This window comes from Monomorium pharaonis, unplaced genomic scaffold (assembly GCF_013373865.1).
Source record: "Monomorium pharaonis isolate MP-MQ-018 unplaced genomic scaffold, ASM1337386v2 scaffold_59, whole genome shotgun sequence".
NCBI lineage: Eukaryota > Metazoa > Arthropoda > Insecta > Hymenoptera > Formicidae > Monomorium > Monomorium pharaonis.
The window spans coordinates 1-17,500 of NW_023415901.1; the positions used below are offsets into that span (position 1 = coordinate 1).

General features: G+C 36.3%; 3 protein-coding genes across 3 annotated transcripts in view; 1 reads left to right on the forward strand and 2 right to left on the reverse strand.

Annotated features, from left to right (window-relative positions):
* Nucleotides 1–64: 64 nt before the first annotated feature.
* LOC118644094 (DIS3-like exonuclease 2) lies at nt 65–4,382 on the reverse strand. Its single transcript, XM_036295048.1, is given in 11 exon segments — nt 65–282; nt 379–531; nt 534–622; nt 625–659; nt 737–927; nt 1,045–1,164; nt 1,166–1,331; nt 1,458–1,993; nt 2,073–2,334; nt 2,615–3,276; nt 3,450–4,382. Coding segments are annotated over 11 exon segments (2,805 nt in total). The 5' UTR covers nt 3,945–4,382; the 3' UTR covers nt 65–186.
* A 288-nt stretch (nt 4,383–4,670) lies between these two features.
* LOC118648675 (vacuolar protein sorting-associated protein 52 homolog) lies at nt 4,671–8,841 on the forward strand. The gene is made up of 9 exons (XM_036295047.1): nt 4,671–4,821; nt 5,389–5,564; nt 5,647–6,031; nt 6,105–6,290; nt 6,378–6,503; nt 6,595–6,779; nt 6,864–6,948; nt 7,035–7,238; nt 7,319–8,841. Exons 2-9 carry the CDS (start codon nt 5,392–5,394, stop codon nt 7,742–7,744), a joined length of 1,770 nt encoding a protein of 589 aa, XP_036150940.1. The 5' UTR covers nt 4,671–4,821; nt 5,389–5,391; the 3' UTR covers nt 7,745–8,841.
* LOC118648674 overlaps nt 8,164–17,500 on the reverse strand; it is a gene marked incomplete at its 5' end in the record, with an annotated part of 26,007 nt that continues 16,670 nt past the window's right edge. The window contains 7 exons of the mRNA XM_036295046.1: nt 8,164–8,753; nt 8,878–9,102; nt 9,250–9,451; nt 10,016–10,153; nt 10,391–10,506; nt 12,923–13,368; nt 13,601–15,306. Coding sequence (XP_036150939.1) covers nt 8,665–8,753; nt 8,878–9,102; nt 9,250–9,451; nt 10,016–10,153; nt 10,391–10,506; nt 12,923–13,368; nt 13,601–15,306 — 2,922 coding nt within the window. The remainder of the gene's footprint in view (nt 8,754–8,877; nt 9,103–9,249; nt 9,452–10,015; nt 10,154–10,390; nt 10,507–12,922; nt 13,369–13,600; nt 15,307–17,500) is intronic.

A 17,500-nucleotide genomic window follows, 5' to 3' on the forward strand; every position in this document is an offset into this window, starting at 1 on the left:
TATATTGTTATTAATTGCAATAATTTATAATTTAAAATAATCCTCCAAATTGCTATATTTTCCATGTATACAGAGATACATGAATATTCATAAATTTTCTAATATTTTCTAATTGTTAGAAAATTTGTCATACGTTGTAATAATTCTATCAAATCATAAATAGTCAATTACAAATGAACTAAACCTCTACTGTTGGGACGGTGGTAGAAGAGTTGCCTTCAGACGCAATTCTTCACTAATTTTGTTTACATGTACACGCACCATGCTAAACAAATTAATTATCTAAAAAACAAAATTTGCATAAGCAGATATTTAAGTACTAATAATCATATTGATATACTATTGTGAATACATTATACAAAATATTTATAGTACTACCTGTACAATAGCAGGCTCCTTCCAATTAACAGTTATAGTTGGGACATCATTTGCGGAATACTTCGTTGTGGCAACGTATTCTATGTCCTTAAGACTTATTTTTAACTTTATGCCAGTATCACAGAGAATAATCTCTATACCGTCTTCTCTCACACGCACATTACAATAGCTGCCGCTTCAAAGCCGCCTGCAAGGCCTACCATATACGCGAAAAACACCTCCGTGCTCTGTTCTTGAGCTAGTTCGCACTATATTTCTTTACATTGCAATTGGTTGCAATCCTGTGAAAATGGGAAGTAAGTAAAAGTTTATCGAAGTAAATTTTATTCTATTCTGCTTTCGTAACGCATTAACGTACTTGGAACACAACTTAACCGTCCACTTCTCGGGTAAAGGCTTATTTTCGAGCGTTGCACTGAGCAAGCGATGAACTACGCAATCAGAATACCTTCGAATGGGAGAGGTAAAATGCGTATAAAGAGGTACACTTAATGCATAGTGTTTTAAATTGTACGGTGAAGTAGTAGATGCGCATATATATTCTGCACGCTGTGGAAAATAACATTTTCAATATTATAAAATCATCAAAATACAAATCTTCCATCACTACTTATCTGCATCGGTAACGTTTATAAAAATTTATGTAATATAAAAAATAATTCTTACTGTCATAGACTTTGAACACAGGTTTATGATGACCATCATAATATATTTCATAGAATCAACAGCAACGAAATTATTTTCTGGTTCGTAGCGACTGATGCTGGCTTGTAAGGCTCCAGCTGTTTTCAATATTCAAATGAATTCCATACTTTTGCAATATGTTATAGACCGTATTGAGACAGTGCTTGGATGGTTCTTTATGAATACGTAATAAAGCCATTTTAGGAATTGCGTTGAATAATTTCTCGGCGACTGTCATATTTGCTAACAGCATCAATTCCTCTATAAGACTGAAACAGATACATTAACATAATGAGACAGGTACATTAATTAATAATAAAAAAAATGGAGTTAGAATTTTTTACGCGTAATTTAAATAATGTCAGAAGAGAGATATAAGTAACTGAAGAGCTCACCTGTTGCTACTGTTTCTTTCGTACGTACAATAGTCCACAGGTATCGGAATCCCATGTTCTTGACTATTCGTAAAATCTAAACGTATATGTAATTTCGGTTGATCTAATCTGAGTGCACCATGCACAAATCGTTTCTTTTGCAATTGAGTGGATAATTTAAATAATTTGTTCACTATGTCAGACAATAACGATACTGTGTAGTCTCCCTTTATTTCGAGAAAATCTTCAGGCCAGGACTTGTCTGGATTATCAATCATGATTTGAGCCGAGTCGTAAGACATTTGACAGCACGATCTTATCACAGTTTTTGCGAAACGATGCTTTATAATTTCGGCATTCAGCGTTATTTCCCAAATTACGGAAAAGGCTAATCTATCTTTTCCAGGCAGTAAGGAACAAACTTTACATAGTTGCTCCGGTAGCATATGAGAAGTCATGTGTGGTAAATAAACAGTGGTAGCTCGCTTGAGAACTTCCTTATCTAATGGAGAGAAAAATTCTAAGTAGTGCGTGACGTCCGATATATGTACAGCGATCTAAAATTAATAAACAGCTTGTTAAACAACATATCTCATATGCTATAGTTGAATTTAATGTATTATTGAATGCAATTACTTCGTAGTTTCCATTATCCAAGACTTTACAAGAAATGGCGTCATCTATATCTACAGCTGTGAGAGGATCTATGGAAAAAACGCATTCGTGTCTCCAGTCCTCTCTATTTTTCATGTCAGCCTCTGTTAAAGTATAATCACTACCTGGGAGTCCTTTTAACAGCGTTTCATGATATGGGGATACATCTAAATTATTTTCAAGTATTATTGCTTTTAATTCTGTATCTATCTCTCCACTTTTACCCACTATTGAAATAATCCGTCTGTAAATATAAATATAAGGATTAGAAATAATAGAAGACAAGAATGCCACTATAAATGTATGATGATAAATTTTTAACCCATTCATTTTCACTTTCTTATTAAACAGCACCTTTCCCATTTTTTCTCCATGAGTACTTCTAAATATTTTAATATTTCTTCAAAATACTTTTCAAGATTTTAAAAAATTCGTCAAAAAAGTTAAAAAATAATGGGATAAAATTGAGCTTTTGAAAATTGTGATGTTACTCTATACTTTATACAGATGCACTGCAGACTTACCCAAATGCATGTAGTTGCTCCCAGAAATCAATATTAACAAAAAATATTATATTCTTATAAAGTTCTGGCTGATCATGATACAAAGATGGCACCGATTCAGGAAGTATATCAACTAGTGGTATCCTCTGATCTCTCGGGTAAAATACAAAGAGCGAGTCCTGTTTCTTTAAATATCCGACTGCTTTTCTCGAATGCATTTTTTCCAATATACAAACAACTTTACCGGTCTTCTGTATTTCTCCATCGGCACACTTGTGCCAGTATTTTTCGGGGAGTATACATGCCACAACTAGATCCCCCTCAAAAGCACGATTTCTGTTTGGTAGACCAACAATTAGCAGATCGCGTTCCTCATTATCCATATGTAAATAGGCATATCTACAAAAAGGATTTATACGGATGTGCCCTTTTATATATTGTACATTATGGGATGATGATTGTTTATTTAAAATATTCATCATTCTTGGCACTGGTATGTAATTTGAAAATAGCTTCTTGAACACTTTTTCCATTTTCTTCCCTTCATTATTGGTTTTTATTTCATCTGTGCCACAGTTTTCTTTCTGTATATTCCCTACACTTGAATTGTTTTCCACTTCTGCATTATTTTTTGTATTTTTCCTCAATCTCGAGCGTTTTCTCTTGTTATTATGAGTATTGGCCTAACAGAAAAATAATTACTATTAATATATAAAGTGATAAAGTATAATAGTTTCATTACGATTACATAATGCATTGATAATGTAAATTTTTATTACAAAACATTTATAGAAAGAATGTTCTTTATAGACAAGAATAAGATTAAAGAAAGATTTATACATTATACATGTCCAACCTGATTTGTAACTAAATTTTCAGTCTTGCATTCATTATTTGCCAAGACTATTGCGTTCTCATCGACCTCCGTTCTCTCTTTCACAGAGTTTTGACATTTTTGTACAGCACCAGAGTGCTTCCCTTCCGATCTGTCATCCTGAGAAGTCTGAGATGTGCTTGCCTCTTGCGTGAAATGCATTGTATTATCTTGCACGGCATCATGAGGAAGATTAGATGCGACCTGTCCTTTGATTTCACTTGATACAATCTCCCCATTGCACCTCGTGTTCAGTCTTTTGAATTGGAGGCTTTGGGAAATCCTGAGGTTGGTCGCGAGCTGCGCGCTGAGCTCTGTCAATTTATCGTAACGGGTGACGAATGCCTCGCTCGTCAGGGAAGTTAAAATCATCGTTCCTATGCAGCGTTTCCGTTCGTCTTTACACATGCTTACGTGACGTTTATAGCAAGTTGCATCTTGGCTCTCCTTCACATCAACTTTCGAGCATTTAGGCATGATTGATGATGGGCTGAACGAGCCGTTGGCGCGATAATACTAAGAATTTAACGTGGAACACAATCTGGGAGGAAAATAAAAAGATACAGATTACGAAATAAGATCACACAGATCACAGATAAAACTTGTACTTTCTACGTTGTGTCAATGAGTTAAAAACGATATCTTGCGAATTAATTTGGAATCCCCGACTCTGTCCAAAATTTTGCGAACGTCATGTGCCACTTGCGCGCTGTCTCAGGTCACATTGAAGGACGGAAAGAAAGATAAATACACGATCCGTTAGAACGGCGAGCTATGGAGAATTTTGGTTAGACCGGGACGAGCCAAGAAGAGATGAGGAATTCGTCATCAGCTGTACACACGTGTGTCACGTGAATCACGTGAGCCACGTGAGTTGTTCATTGGATGAATGGCGTGACGATGACATGCCATTGGCTAATTCGACAGGCTTTCCAAGATCACAGCCGGGGCTCAGCTGAGCTTGGAGCGTGTTGACAATTAGACACTTCGTGATTAGAATTGTGATTAGAATTTAGATGTGTCACAGTGTGAGACAGTTGAAGCAACCTTCTTCTGTTTAAAGCGTTCGGTTACCGCCTGAGTTGCGTTAGATTTCATTGCGAGACCACATAAGAGAGGAATCGAGAAATGACCGAAATAGATATCTTGACAATGAGAGCGACTTCCGCAAGACCTCAGCGACGATGTCGTTCAGGAGGTGCTCAAGACTGGCACCGACTTGCGTCAGTACGCCAGGCAAATCGAGAAGGAGCTCAAAGAGGTCGAGAACAAGTCGATCCAAGATTACATCAAGGAAGCGAGAACATAGCCAGTTTTGCATAATCAGATTGCCGCTTGCGACAATATCCTGGAGGGTTAGGCTAAAGTTCGCGCTGTTGACGTATTAGGTCTTTAATACGTCAACGTGTAAGACACAAAATGACATCTTGCTGATAAAAATACGATTAAGGAAATTTATGATTATAAAAAATTATTCCCCTTATAATTCAATATTAAAAATTTGTTAACTACATAATTATAGTTAAAGACTTGTAAGATTAAATCAAGAATATTGAATGAAAGCTAATGGAGCAACCTAATTATTTGTGCCAAACATATATATTAGAATTTTATAAATACAATATTAAAATGGTGTTTCATGTTTCAATAAATTTGATCATCTTCAGTGATGATACATTTAAGTAAATATGAAAAGCTAACAGCACTTGAGAAACAATCGCAAAAATAAAATTAAATGTATAATTGTAAAATTAAATTTAGCATAATGATCCTAATAGTATTTTATTATTATATGTAATTAAATGCATTATTTGCATAGTTTGTTTTAATAATTCTTAAAGTAATGCTACCAATTGAACAAAGCTTTCTCAGAGAGAGAGAGAGAGAGAGAGACTTCAGCATTGTTACCTTTTGTTTACAGAAAATGGAGTCAATGCTGATGAATTTTCAGTCAGCACTGGGAAATATCAGTTCCGAGATACTCAGTTTGCAGCGTAAGTCTGTTTCTATGAGCCAGCAACTGTCTAATAGGCAAATAATACGAGGGCCGCTTAGCCAATTTATTGAGGATATGACAGTATCTGAGGCTCTGATTGAGTAAGAGACTTCTTAAATTGATGTTTTAAAAAAGAATGTTTAAAAAATAATTTTGTTAAATATATATTAATTCTATTGGCAGTGGTATTATGGACTGTCCAGTGACAGATAAGGAATTTCTGATTCAGCTGCAAATTCTGAATCATAAAATCAATTTTGTGAAGGAACAAAGCTTCAAGGAGGCCAAGTCTTGCTTGGATGTGAAAGATATACTAGAGAAGCTAAAGGTGAAGGCGATGGCAAAAATCAGGACATACTTATTAGAGCAAATTTATAAATTTAGAAAGCCAATGTCAAATTATCAAGTGCCACAGAACAATATGTTGAAGTACAAATTCTTCTTTGAGTTTATCTTAGCGAATGAGAGAAATGTGGCTGAGGAGATCTGTGGGGAGTACATTGACACTATGAGTAAAATATATTATTCATATTTCAAGTCATATTCGTCGAGATTGATGAAATTGCAGGTAAAAATGGAACCAAATAATTGATATTATTTAAATAAGTTGAAACACGAAGTTGAATGATTATTTTTAAAAGTTTGAAGAGAGAACGTCGAAGGATGATTTAATGGGAGTTGAAGACACAGCAGGTAGAAGCAGTATATTTCATAAAACGACGTTAAAGCACAAAGGTACTGTGTTTTCTATAGACACAAGAGGTCAAGTTTTGTCTTCTCAATTTGAAGAATCTATACTTGTCCCACATACTGCCTCTAAAACGCGGGTAAATATCAACAATATATAGATAATTATAACTTGTGTATCCCTTATAAAAGCAACTGTTTTTTAAATAAATGTTATAATTTTATAGTATCATTACGAAGCCCTATTTAGAAGTGAACAATATGCTGTGGCTGATAATGGCTGTAGAGAATATCTGTTTCTAATAGAATTTTTCAAAGTTCGCAATGCACAGGCGTTAGATATTTTCAATCAGGTAAGAGATTAGTCATATTTAATCATTATAATTCGATTTATTTAAACATATATACGTATTTATGATATAAATTACTCCTTTCTCTTGACAGATTATGGGAAAAACATTGAGTCTTTTGATAAAAAATTTACAATCGTTTGTTGAAGATTGTTATGATACAATTGCTCTATTTCTCTGCTTACATTTAGTGATGCGTTATCAATTGCTATGTCACAAAAGAGCTGTACCAGCATTGGATAAATACTGGGACACTTTGAGGTCTATAATTTGGCCTAGGTACTTAAATGTATTTAAAAATAATTACAATAATTATTTTAATATTCTATATCATTTTACAGTTTAATTTTATTTTTTTTTTAGGTTTGAATTTGTGTTTCAATTAAATATAAACAGTGTAAAGGATTGCGATCCATCGAAATTCAACAAGGAGACTGGTCCGCATTATGTAAGTGTAAAAAGATTTTTATGACATTTGATTATTATGTAACATTTTAATATGTATAATATTGCTAATGTTTTATAAACTTTTAGATTACTAGAAGATACGCGGAATTTAGCGCAGCAATTGTAAGTGTAGTTGAAGGATTTCCTTGCGAAGGGACAACTCAGTTATTGGCAGAATTAAGAGAAGCTGTACAATGCTTCCTGCTGAGAATGGCATCTATTTTTCCGACTCGGACACAGCAATTAGTATTTCTTATCAATAATTACGATTTAGTACTTAGGGTATTAATGGTAAGTAAATTTTATTTAACATGTCAAAAAATTTATCAAAGTTAATGTATTAAGAATCAAGGTGCTATATTTTACCGCAGGAAAGGACGCGAGAGACCTCGAAAGAAGCCGAGAGCTTTCGAGAACTGTTAAATGCCCGTTCCTCTGAATTTGTCGAAGAAATCCTGAGCCCGCACTTTGGTAGTATAATTCAGTTAGTGAAAGAATCGGAAACTCTGATTGAAAAGGGCCAGGCCGATGATTTGAAACGGCAGGAGGGTAAAGCATTGGTCCTAGTGCAATCTTTCACAAATAATTGGAAGCGAGCGTTAGAAGAGATAAATCGAGAGGTATTACAGTCGTTTCCCAGCCTGGTGCTCGGCAGTTCGTTAGTGCAGTGCGCGATGACACAGTTGGTGCAATATTACAATCGTCTCCACAAGATCTTGCCACAGAATGCGCGCACACAACTTACAAATATCCATCATATAATGGTAGAAATTAAGAAATATAAGACTAATTATTAGATAATTTTCCAGAATAGTTGATTAGTCGAATCAAAATAGTGGTAGATTGATTATTTCTTATAAGAGAATCACAGTTTTTACATCTTGACTTAACTATAATTCGAGAAGTGCAAAGTCATCACTTTTTTGTCACCGGCTTAGACAAAATGGAAGCTAAACAAAAAGTCACTCTTGTTTGAAGGAAATTTATTAGAATGTATTAAGATTAATATATAGACAACCAAACTGGTAACGTTACTTATGTTTACTAAATGTATCTAGTATTGTACATATAGAAATCAAGCGAATAAGAAATCAATAATTTCATATTCTAGCGATTATGATTATTTAATAAATAAAGATGTAAAAATTTCGTTATTAAATAGGAATATCGTTTAGGAATGTCAGGGAACATTTTTGTAAATACAATCGTAAAGATATACATTCTGTACATTTATTTATAAAAAGATGTGAGCTATGAACTAAAGTATGGTATTGCATTACCATGCTATACAATAGCGATTAATATTCCGTACTCTTGTGTGCGCGTGACACGAGTATACGAATCTCCGATACTGCTTATCTTATATAAATTAATATTACACATGTACGTTAAAAATGGTCTCGTTACTTTTTCCTCCGATTTCGCGACACCTATGGCATAACACATCAATTTTTTTGGTGACCAAATCAAATCGCGACACGGCGGATATTTATACTACTCGGTTTGATACAATAATAATTGCCACGTCTTCGACCGCACTTACGCAAACAATTTACATTCGCTTATCGAGGTCTTCAACTTTTCAGAGAAACTATAGATACAAATAAGTTTACAATGTTATGAATTATTCGAAATTATCGTACAATTATCACCTGCATGGTTGCAACTTGTACATCATCTGAATCGTCAATTTTTTCATTCATTATGAACTGTAGTTTTATAGAACACCGTCGATAGCATGTAATACACCATTCGTCGCTGGCACGTTATGTGTTACAACGTGTGCTTCGTTCACTCGTACTCGTCCTAAAATAATATATTCTGTATTATCTGAAAGATCTATTTCGATATTGTTATATAATAAAAGTTTTTTTTTTAGAATTAGCTATTAAAACACGAGTTTTACTATTACACAAGTTGAATTATCTACCGCCGTTTTTGTGGATATGAACCGGCGACTGTGGGCGAAGGGTGTCCTTTTGAATGTAATATCTCATTCCGGCCGTGTAAAGAGTCGTGGGAATCACATGCCGCGAGATTATTGCCTTCGCTGCTTCCGGCCCGTCCTCATCGGTCCAAATTGGAGCGCCATTCTTTGTAGACGCATCGGTGAAAGCAGAATCGGTTGGTGCGAAGACTGTGAACGTCTTCGGCCCTAGAATAACATCTTTTGTTAAAGTATTATAAGAGGATTCTCAGAATAATGCGTTTCAATTTGCAGATCAAAAATACAGAATAGGCACAGTGATTCAAACTGAATTCTTTTAAATTTTTAATTCTCTCGCTTAGATTTCTAACTTACCTGCTAGCGTGTCCTCTAAGCCAGACACGTGTAGCATTCTGAGGAACGTGGTGAACCTCCTCTCACGATCGGCCTGCAGGGTTTGCACCAAATCGCCGACTGGAAGCGGGAACATGACCCTGTCGACAGCGTGGGCGATACCTTGAGGGATCTCGATGTCCCGTTTGTTAGGCGCGACACGTGCCCCGTTTATCGTCGTTACCTGTTTGCAAACAATGCGAAATTACAAATGAAGAGAAACGATCGTGTAATATGGAATCATCTTCATCAAATGTATTCTGAATTGTATATTTAGTATATATTAAAAACATGCACCCCTAGAGTGGAGAGCATTGTGTTTTGGAGATTAAGGGAAATTAAAAATTTCGAAATCTTATATGGAACTATTAGAGATTTGTAGCTATAATTTTTCTGTATTCTATTTGTAATTTTTTAGTCACGCGTGTTATCTGGAATCTTGAGAAGCGGATGATGGAGTTGTCACAGCTTCAGACATATTCATCGAGTGAACGGAAGATTTCTAGCATATTCGCGAAGGTCAATAAACTGGATCACGCACGAGCACACATGAACCATATACTAATCACATTATGAAAATAATAATGTTGCAATGACTCGCGAGCTATTAATAATACACAGGCAAACAAACGATTAAAAAAAAAAAAAAAAAACTTAGCAACTTGAGAAAAATAATACAAAGAAATAATGAAATGAAAAGATGAAAAAGGTTTTATCGTAATTGGGAGATTTTAAAACATAAAATTACTTTTACATCGTTCCATTCGTGATCCTGCATCGCGTACTCGTTTACCCGCAATTGCGTTCCTGCAAGGCTGACGCCTGTCATCTCGTCTTGCAGAGATTCGATCCTGAAGGCTCCCGGTATGACATGATGAAGAAGAAGCTGTCGCACAAAGAATTTTCGTCAGTATATGTATTCAGATACCAACACTTTACTGGAGAATATTTGTTTTATTTTACTAAGCTCAGTTAATTTCAAGATTAGTTTAATTGAGTCCTCATATCTCTTCTAGAGAAAAGCGGCAAATCAGTTTAATTATGGTTAGCTAACTGCGGTGTCAGTGAAATCTACCGTTGCGGTGTATAAATTATTAATGATGCTTTTAGCACCGATGCGTACCCCACTTAGAAGTCTCGGATTGTCGTGGAACTTCTGCTCAGCTTTCTCCGGTCCTCCCAGCTGTACCAGCAATGTTCTAAAGGCTTTGTCCGTAGGGATGAATATGGTGTACGGACCTGAAATGTAATGTCGCAAAATAATATCAAAGATATTTTTTATGTTTAATTTTTATATTAAAATACTTTTATTTCTGTCTCTATTTTTTAAATATTAAAAAATATTTTAGTTTTGAACGGTGTTAAAATTTAAAATACTAAGATTTACATCAATGTAGCTCAACTTTAAACTTGGTTTAAAGTTTATTTTTAATTTTTTTCTAGTCATAAGAATTAGAAAAAGATAAATCAAAGAAGTAAGTTAAATCGAGTTTAAAGCTGTTAAAGATTTCAATTTTAAACGTTTTAGTTTTAGTGTTTTAAATTCAAACATCATTTAATATTAAAATATTTTAAAATATTCAAAACTAGAGACAGAAATAGAACATTTGAATGTCTTAATAGAACTGTTTTTTGTCAGTAGAGTGTGTCTCAAACAATCAAAAATAATTATCACAAAAATCTCTCTATTTAAAATTAATCTTTCATTAAACAAAAATTCAAAGTACAATTTTGAATTTAATTAATAATAAAAGACTTTCAGCAATCTTTACAAAGAGAAATAAGAATCGTTTTCTACTTCAACTGTGAACTTTATTTTAATTGGGCACAATTGTTAAAATATAATCTAAAAAAGAAACCAATCACGTTCGCCTTTTATTCTTCTTGATCCAACGTCAAGAGATACACAATCGTTGCTATAATGTTTCGCACAGCTTTTGCTAGCGATCGGTATCCATAATTACGCCTCATATTCGCCGGACATTCTCTTCTATTCCGGGCATAGCACACGCCGTGAGTTCATCTATAATCCTCGCCGAAGGAAAGACATACATATCGTTGGAGAACGTGACGTAAAGTTACACAATGTTCCATTTGATAATTACGTTCGCGATATCGTATCGGCAGAAACGGAACTGTTACCGAGGCGGGGGATTGCCGTTATAGGAAATATCGCTTGTTCGCACGCGAGAAAACGCGCGGCGGCTTATTTTCTTTCTATAACGAGCGTGCGAACGCGGTCAAATAAACCGTCAGTACGTAAAAAGATCGTCAACGTTTTCCTCGCGATCATGGGATTCGTCTCTTCGACAAACATATGTCGAAATCGAACATTTATCTATTGTCCGGCGAAAATTATTCGTGTTCGAGGGAACGCGTGAAAGGATCGGCGTACCGATATTAATGTGTCGCTAAGGAAATCCAGTTCAACTTGAACTGAATTCTTCAGAAACGCAATGAAAAAAAAAATCACACTATCGTGCGTGGCATAGGAAACATGTTACGTAACTTCCACGTGTGTTGCCATAATTCTTCAACGCACTTTTCAGTTGCGTTCAACTTGCGATGTAAACTCGTCTCTCGATGGAAGAAAATAACAGGTAAAGGGCCAAAGAAGAGAGACAATAGGATAAGCGATGGAAGGCGTCATGCCGATAATTATAACGACTAATGAAATCGCGTGTCTTCTTTGTGAGAGTCTGCGTAACGAGATATATACGCGTACTCGCACCTTTGTTCTCGCAAAAGACGGAGAGACGTCTGCAAGTGTCGAAACGGGCAACGAGTCGTGAGAACATTTTTCTTTTTCGACGAACGTTGCACGATTAAAGCGAAAACGCGAGGTACAAATAGCGGTAGATTGTGCAAAGAGGCATCGTGTCTACCTCGCCACCAACAAGGATCATTTGTACAACCATTTGGTCCTCGACAACATTGACGCAAGTTGTCCCGCCTTGCGATTTTGTTGGATAAGAGAATGCAGCGGTGTTGCATTACCGCGCAGAAAATTCGTGTAATTCGTTTATTGTAATATTTAACGCTTTCACGCATAAGGTAAATGTTCCAGTAATTAAACACAATACCTGTATCCGGACACTTACACGAAAACTTATTATTAATCTCCGAAATGATGTTATTTTTTATGATAATGTTAAAATTTAATTATAATCTTAAATTTAATTTAAGATTACCATGTCTCAAACTAAGATTTATTATTAATTTAAAACTTTTCTTGAAATGAAATCTTATCGTTATCAAACATAACGCTGTTATTGTATATATATTTCATTGTTCCTGTTTTATACACCTTTTTTTAATTTTTAGAAATCACATTAACATTAATAAAGCAAATTAATACAGCAATAAAATAACCGTTTTTTAGGTCATTAATATTGAAACGACTGCAAGGTTTTTACTTCATAAAATCATGAAATCTAAAAAGTATCGAGTTTTTATTGACATTATATAAAAATTCAAGTCTGTTAATTAATATTTAATAATGCAAATTGTGGGAAAGTTTGAAAGTTACTGGAATTCTTATCTTTGTTCATAAAATGGGAAATTATTAAAGACACTTCTTCTTCTGTTAAAATCATTATTAAATCCCCTTAATTAATTTTACCAGCTGAATTATCAAGTTTAACATTCAACTTACCGGTTTCGTTTAGCACATTATCCAATCCCGATTGTCTCAGGTATTTTGCCATAGCGAAAAGACCCTCCTTTCTTAACAACGTGGCCAAATTCTCCTGGGGAGTCTGAACGGCCTCCGCTGACGAGGTCTCCGCAGACGAATGCTTGGTGAAGTAGACGTAAGAGTTCGGCGTATGATGCGAGTAGGACGTTGCCGTCGGAGTCGCCGTCGTTACGATCTCGTTTACCGGCGCCATTGTTGGGATGAACTGGTTCCTGGTGGACGACGAGTACTTAGTGGTTACCCGCGGGATGTGATCTGACAGGGTCGTCTTCGTCGGGTTGGTGTTCAAGGCGTTATACACGTGGCCCGTGACGCTGGACGCAGAAGTCACGTACTTGTCAGTCGTGGACACCGAGTTCGGTGACACTGTGACGTAAGGGATGTATTCCGTCGTTGCTGACTTGCTGGAAATTTTATTTCTATACAGAATTCTTTACTGCGCTAAGTACGAACGAATAAAAAAATTGAAAAAGACTAATTTGAGTTCAGTGCAAATGATAAATCAAGATCAAATGAATTTTATTTTAATAATCGAACATAATGCGCGAAACGAACTCATCTTAATAATTTATTTTAATCGTTATAAACTCACAAAGTTATTTAACTAAAATAAATTATATGAATCGTGGTACTCACCCTTCGCTGTATCTAGCCGAGGTAGGTCTGACGGTGGTGGGCCTGAAGGTCGCCGTCGAACTGACGGAGTGATAAGATGACACCGGCGTCCTAGACGTACCCGTGGATACTATCAGATTCGGATCGAGGCTGGACTCAAGGTTTTCTAGCGTAGAAGACGGCGTGCTCGGTCCGAGCGAGCTGGGCGGTAGCTTCAGCTCGCCCTTCTTGATCTTCTCGACGATGGACTCGACATCAATGCCGCTCTCCTTGTCGTTAGCATTACCCTTAACACCCTGCACCTTGTAACTGCCGTCCGGCTGTTCCTCCAACAAGACAAACGTGACCTTCTTCACCGGTAGATTCTGGATGATCGGAGTCTTGCCAATCTCCTCGAGCCTGCCGTCGCTCTTCTGCCGGATGACCTCGAAATCGGCGCCCGGTGGCAGCACACCGCCCTTCGTTAACTCCTCGAAAAGCGCTTTCGGCGGCTTGATGGTGGTCGTCGAGGACGGCACAGCCGATGTCAAAACGTTGGGGATCCCGCTTGACGCAACAGAAGACAAACCGTTCGGCGCGTGGATGACCTGAATCTTCTTGCCGTTTGGCAGTATCAAATCCCTGGTGGTGACATTCCTGGCAACGTCATCGTCATCACCGGATTGGGCTAGGGCGAGTTTGAGTTGTTTTAACAATAGGTCTCGCTCGGATTGTTGAGAGTTCCTGCTTCTGCCGCCGGAATTCTGCCTCGTCGTGCTGGATTTGTCGGTCTGATAGATCACCTTAATTTGTGGCTTCGATTTGTCTTGCTGCAACAACTGGCCCTCTTGATCTTGAATCAGGCTAAGCAAATTCTCTGGTATATCCGTCTCCTGACGAGTATTAGAAGTAATCACACGTCTGGCTGGCGGAGGTGACTGCGTGGTTGTCGTGGTAGTGGTCGTTGTAGTTGTACTCGCTGCTGTCGTTGTATATTTCTTTTGATGATTAGCAATTGCTTTGAGAAAGAAATCAGTTTCCGATGGCGTGATACGTCGCGCCGTTGGCGAGGACAGCAACAATGGTATAGAAGTAGTGCTGACGGCGATCGGAGTTGATGTCGCAGTTGGCGGTAGTGGCGTTGTAGAAGTGAGTCTCTGGAGTTGCTGAAGCCGCAACAGTTCCTGTTGCCTACGCAGTTCTTGCTGTTCGTACAGCAGCTGCTGCCGTTGCTTCTGGAGCACCTCCAGCTCACGTTGCTTCTCGAGATAATCCTGTAACTGCAACGTTTGCTGATCGCTAAATAGCGGCTGCGAAAGGTCTTGATGAATATTCTGGAAGTTGTTTTGGTTGTACTGATTGTACTGTTGCTGCTGGTATTGTCGCTGGAATTGCGGCGTTTGTACGCTAACGGTGCCATCACCGCCGTTCACAAAGTTTGAAGTACCAAGTTGCTGGGCGATCTTTTGCTGTTGTTGTTGTAGAAGCTGTTGCACCTGTTGCTGCTGCTGCTGCAAGTGTTGCAATTGCAACTGCTTCGCTCGATCAACCTTGTACTTGGCCAGAGAAGAATACGGCGTGCTGGACTGTGCCTGTTCGAACGAGGTGAAAGATGTTACCCGCGGGTTCTTGAAGTCCTGAGTGCCGGGACGTTGCCGGTACCGTTGCTGGTGTTGCTGAACATCGCTCAGTATCTGGGCTTGCTGGGAAACCGAGAGGCGAGGTCGCGGATCGTTCACGATGTGACCCTAGAGCCAAGATATATTGCCCATTAAACAAAATATATTATGTTATTTATTTACTTCAGAAAGAAGTAAAATATTAAATGAAGTTAAAATATGCTTGTTTGATGACACCGTTGCTTATGCATAAATTATCAAGTTACATTGATTGCTACATACAGATAATTTAAAATTATCAATCAATAAAATATTAAAATTTCTTGAAAACAAATATACACAATATATACAAATAAACTTTAAAATTAATTATTATCTATATGTTTTTATTCCATGCTTTTTATAAAATAATTAATTTTCATCGTAAAATTTTTCGCATCGTTAAAATGCACCGCTGCGGTCATTGCTCTTTATTTACCCTATGTAATAGCGCAATATCTTATGCAATATAGAATTTTTATTCTCGACATCACGAGCGCGTCAATACAAGATATAGTATATTATATAATAATATGATAATTTCCAGTGGCATTTATTATCAGTACTAAAAAAAATTAATGACAACACGTTCCTGAAGTTTAGTTACGACAATCATAATTCTTTTTTCATTTTTTGATAACGTATGTAGCAAGAAATTTACACGGGCTGTTTTAAGATAGTTAAAAAAACGTACATTAACTTTTTATACATGGATATAATTTTCAATTCAACTTCAAAAAATATATATATATATAGTGCTATCCCGTAGAAAATTGATAATAGTAGTAGTAAATCTTCCGGTAGTAAATAAATGTTACAGAGAAAGTATGACGAAAAGTGTATGAGAGTATGAAATCGTTGGCTTCGTTTGACAGTTTTCATAAATTACTCCAGTTAATTACTTTGCGAATTATGTTTTGGATTTCTATTCTACTAAAATATTCCATTGGGTAATACGCTATATGACAGCAAGATAAAAGATGATAAAAGCGAAAGCAAATCGAATCCACGCAGTTAACGGCAGTTGGCGCGCGGTATATGTCACAAGATTTATAAATTGTCGTAAATTTATATTTCCAAGGCGCTTGAAACGAAGTGGAAAATCGATGAGAAGATTACCCTCGTGGCTTAGTAAAAGTTTCTGGACACGTCGTATTCTCTCCTATAAATATTCAATATGAATCAAAGATCAATATATACATATACATATTTTTTTTATTTTTTACATAAATAATCTTTTACGTGATAATATTCCATTACATAATTGCTTATTTCTCTTCTTGTGCTCAACACAGAAAACACAGAAAACGCATTAAAAGATTATTTGAAAATAATTGTATAATGATTACAGTCGTAATTTATCCTGTAATAAACTTAAAAAATTTAAAAAAGCTCAAGATACTTTTTTACTTTTTTCCAACGTATCTATACCGTGTATTGCCCAAGTTTCTGTTTATTGACTCAATTATCATCGCTTTTATTGTTGCGATATAATATTGCGCACTTCTCAAACTCATTCGTTGTTGCGTTTATTATACGCGCGCGAGAAAGACGCGAATAATTAAGATGGCCGTAATTAAGAGAGGCATTGTTCGATTCCTTCCTTTCTCTTGGGTGCCTACTGCCACCGGCCCGTTGTGAGACAGGTCTTCTCTCGTCCTCTCGTAGAAAGTACGACCTACTGCAGTTTTCATTTCGCACACATTACGACTTACATATCATGTTCGAGTGTGGATCGACATGTGTACTGGTTCTTTATATAACGGCACAGCCCTGCGGCTAATATCCGCGTTTTGCATGATTACGCGTCTTCTCGCGTGCGGTTTGCAGCTGTCGCATTTTTACAAAGCGCTCACAATATTATTATACTTATAATTCAACGGGGAAATTCTAATTATGTTTACAACATAATTCCAATATCATTCTTCCTATATTTTAGTAGACAATAAAATTGTCGGCTAAATATCAAAAACAGAACAATGTTCTGAAAAATTATTTATTATTATATATATATATATATATATATATATATATATAATAAAATAAAATTTTCTTAGAACATTGCGTATACAATAAAGATTTAGAATAGATCAATGATAAAAATAACGGCTTGAAAAGTGAAATGATGTAAACGACTCGTTCGCGGGGAATTTCAATGTGTGTCAACAATGTTCTGCTTCACGTTCCAGGTCAATTACACAGTATTCGATTTCATTGGCATTGACATTAACACTAAGGAATCTCTCTAACAACGTTTACGGTTACATCGCGCAATTCTCGATAT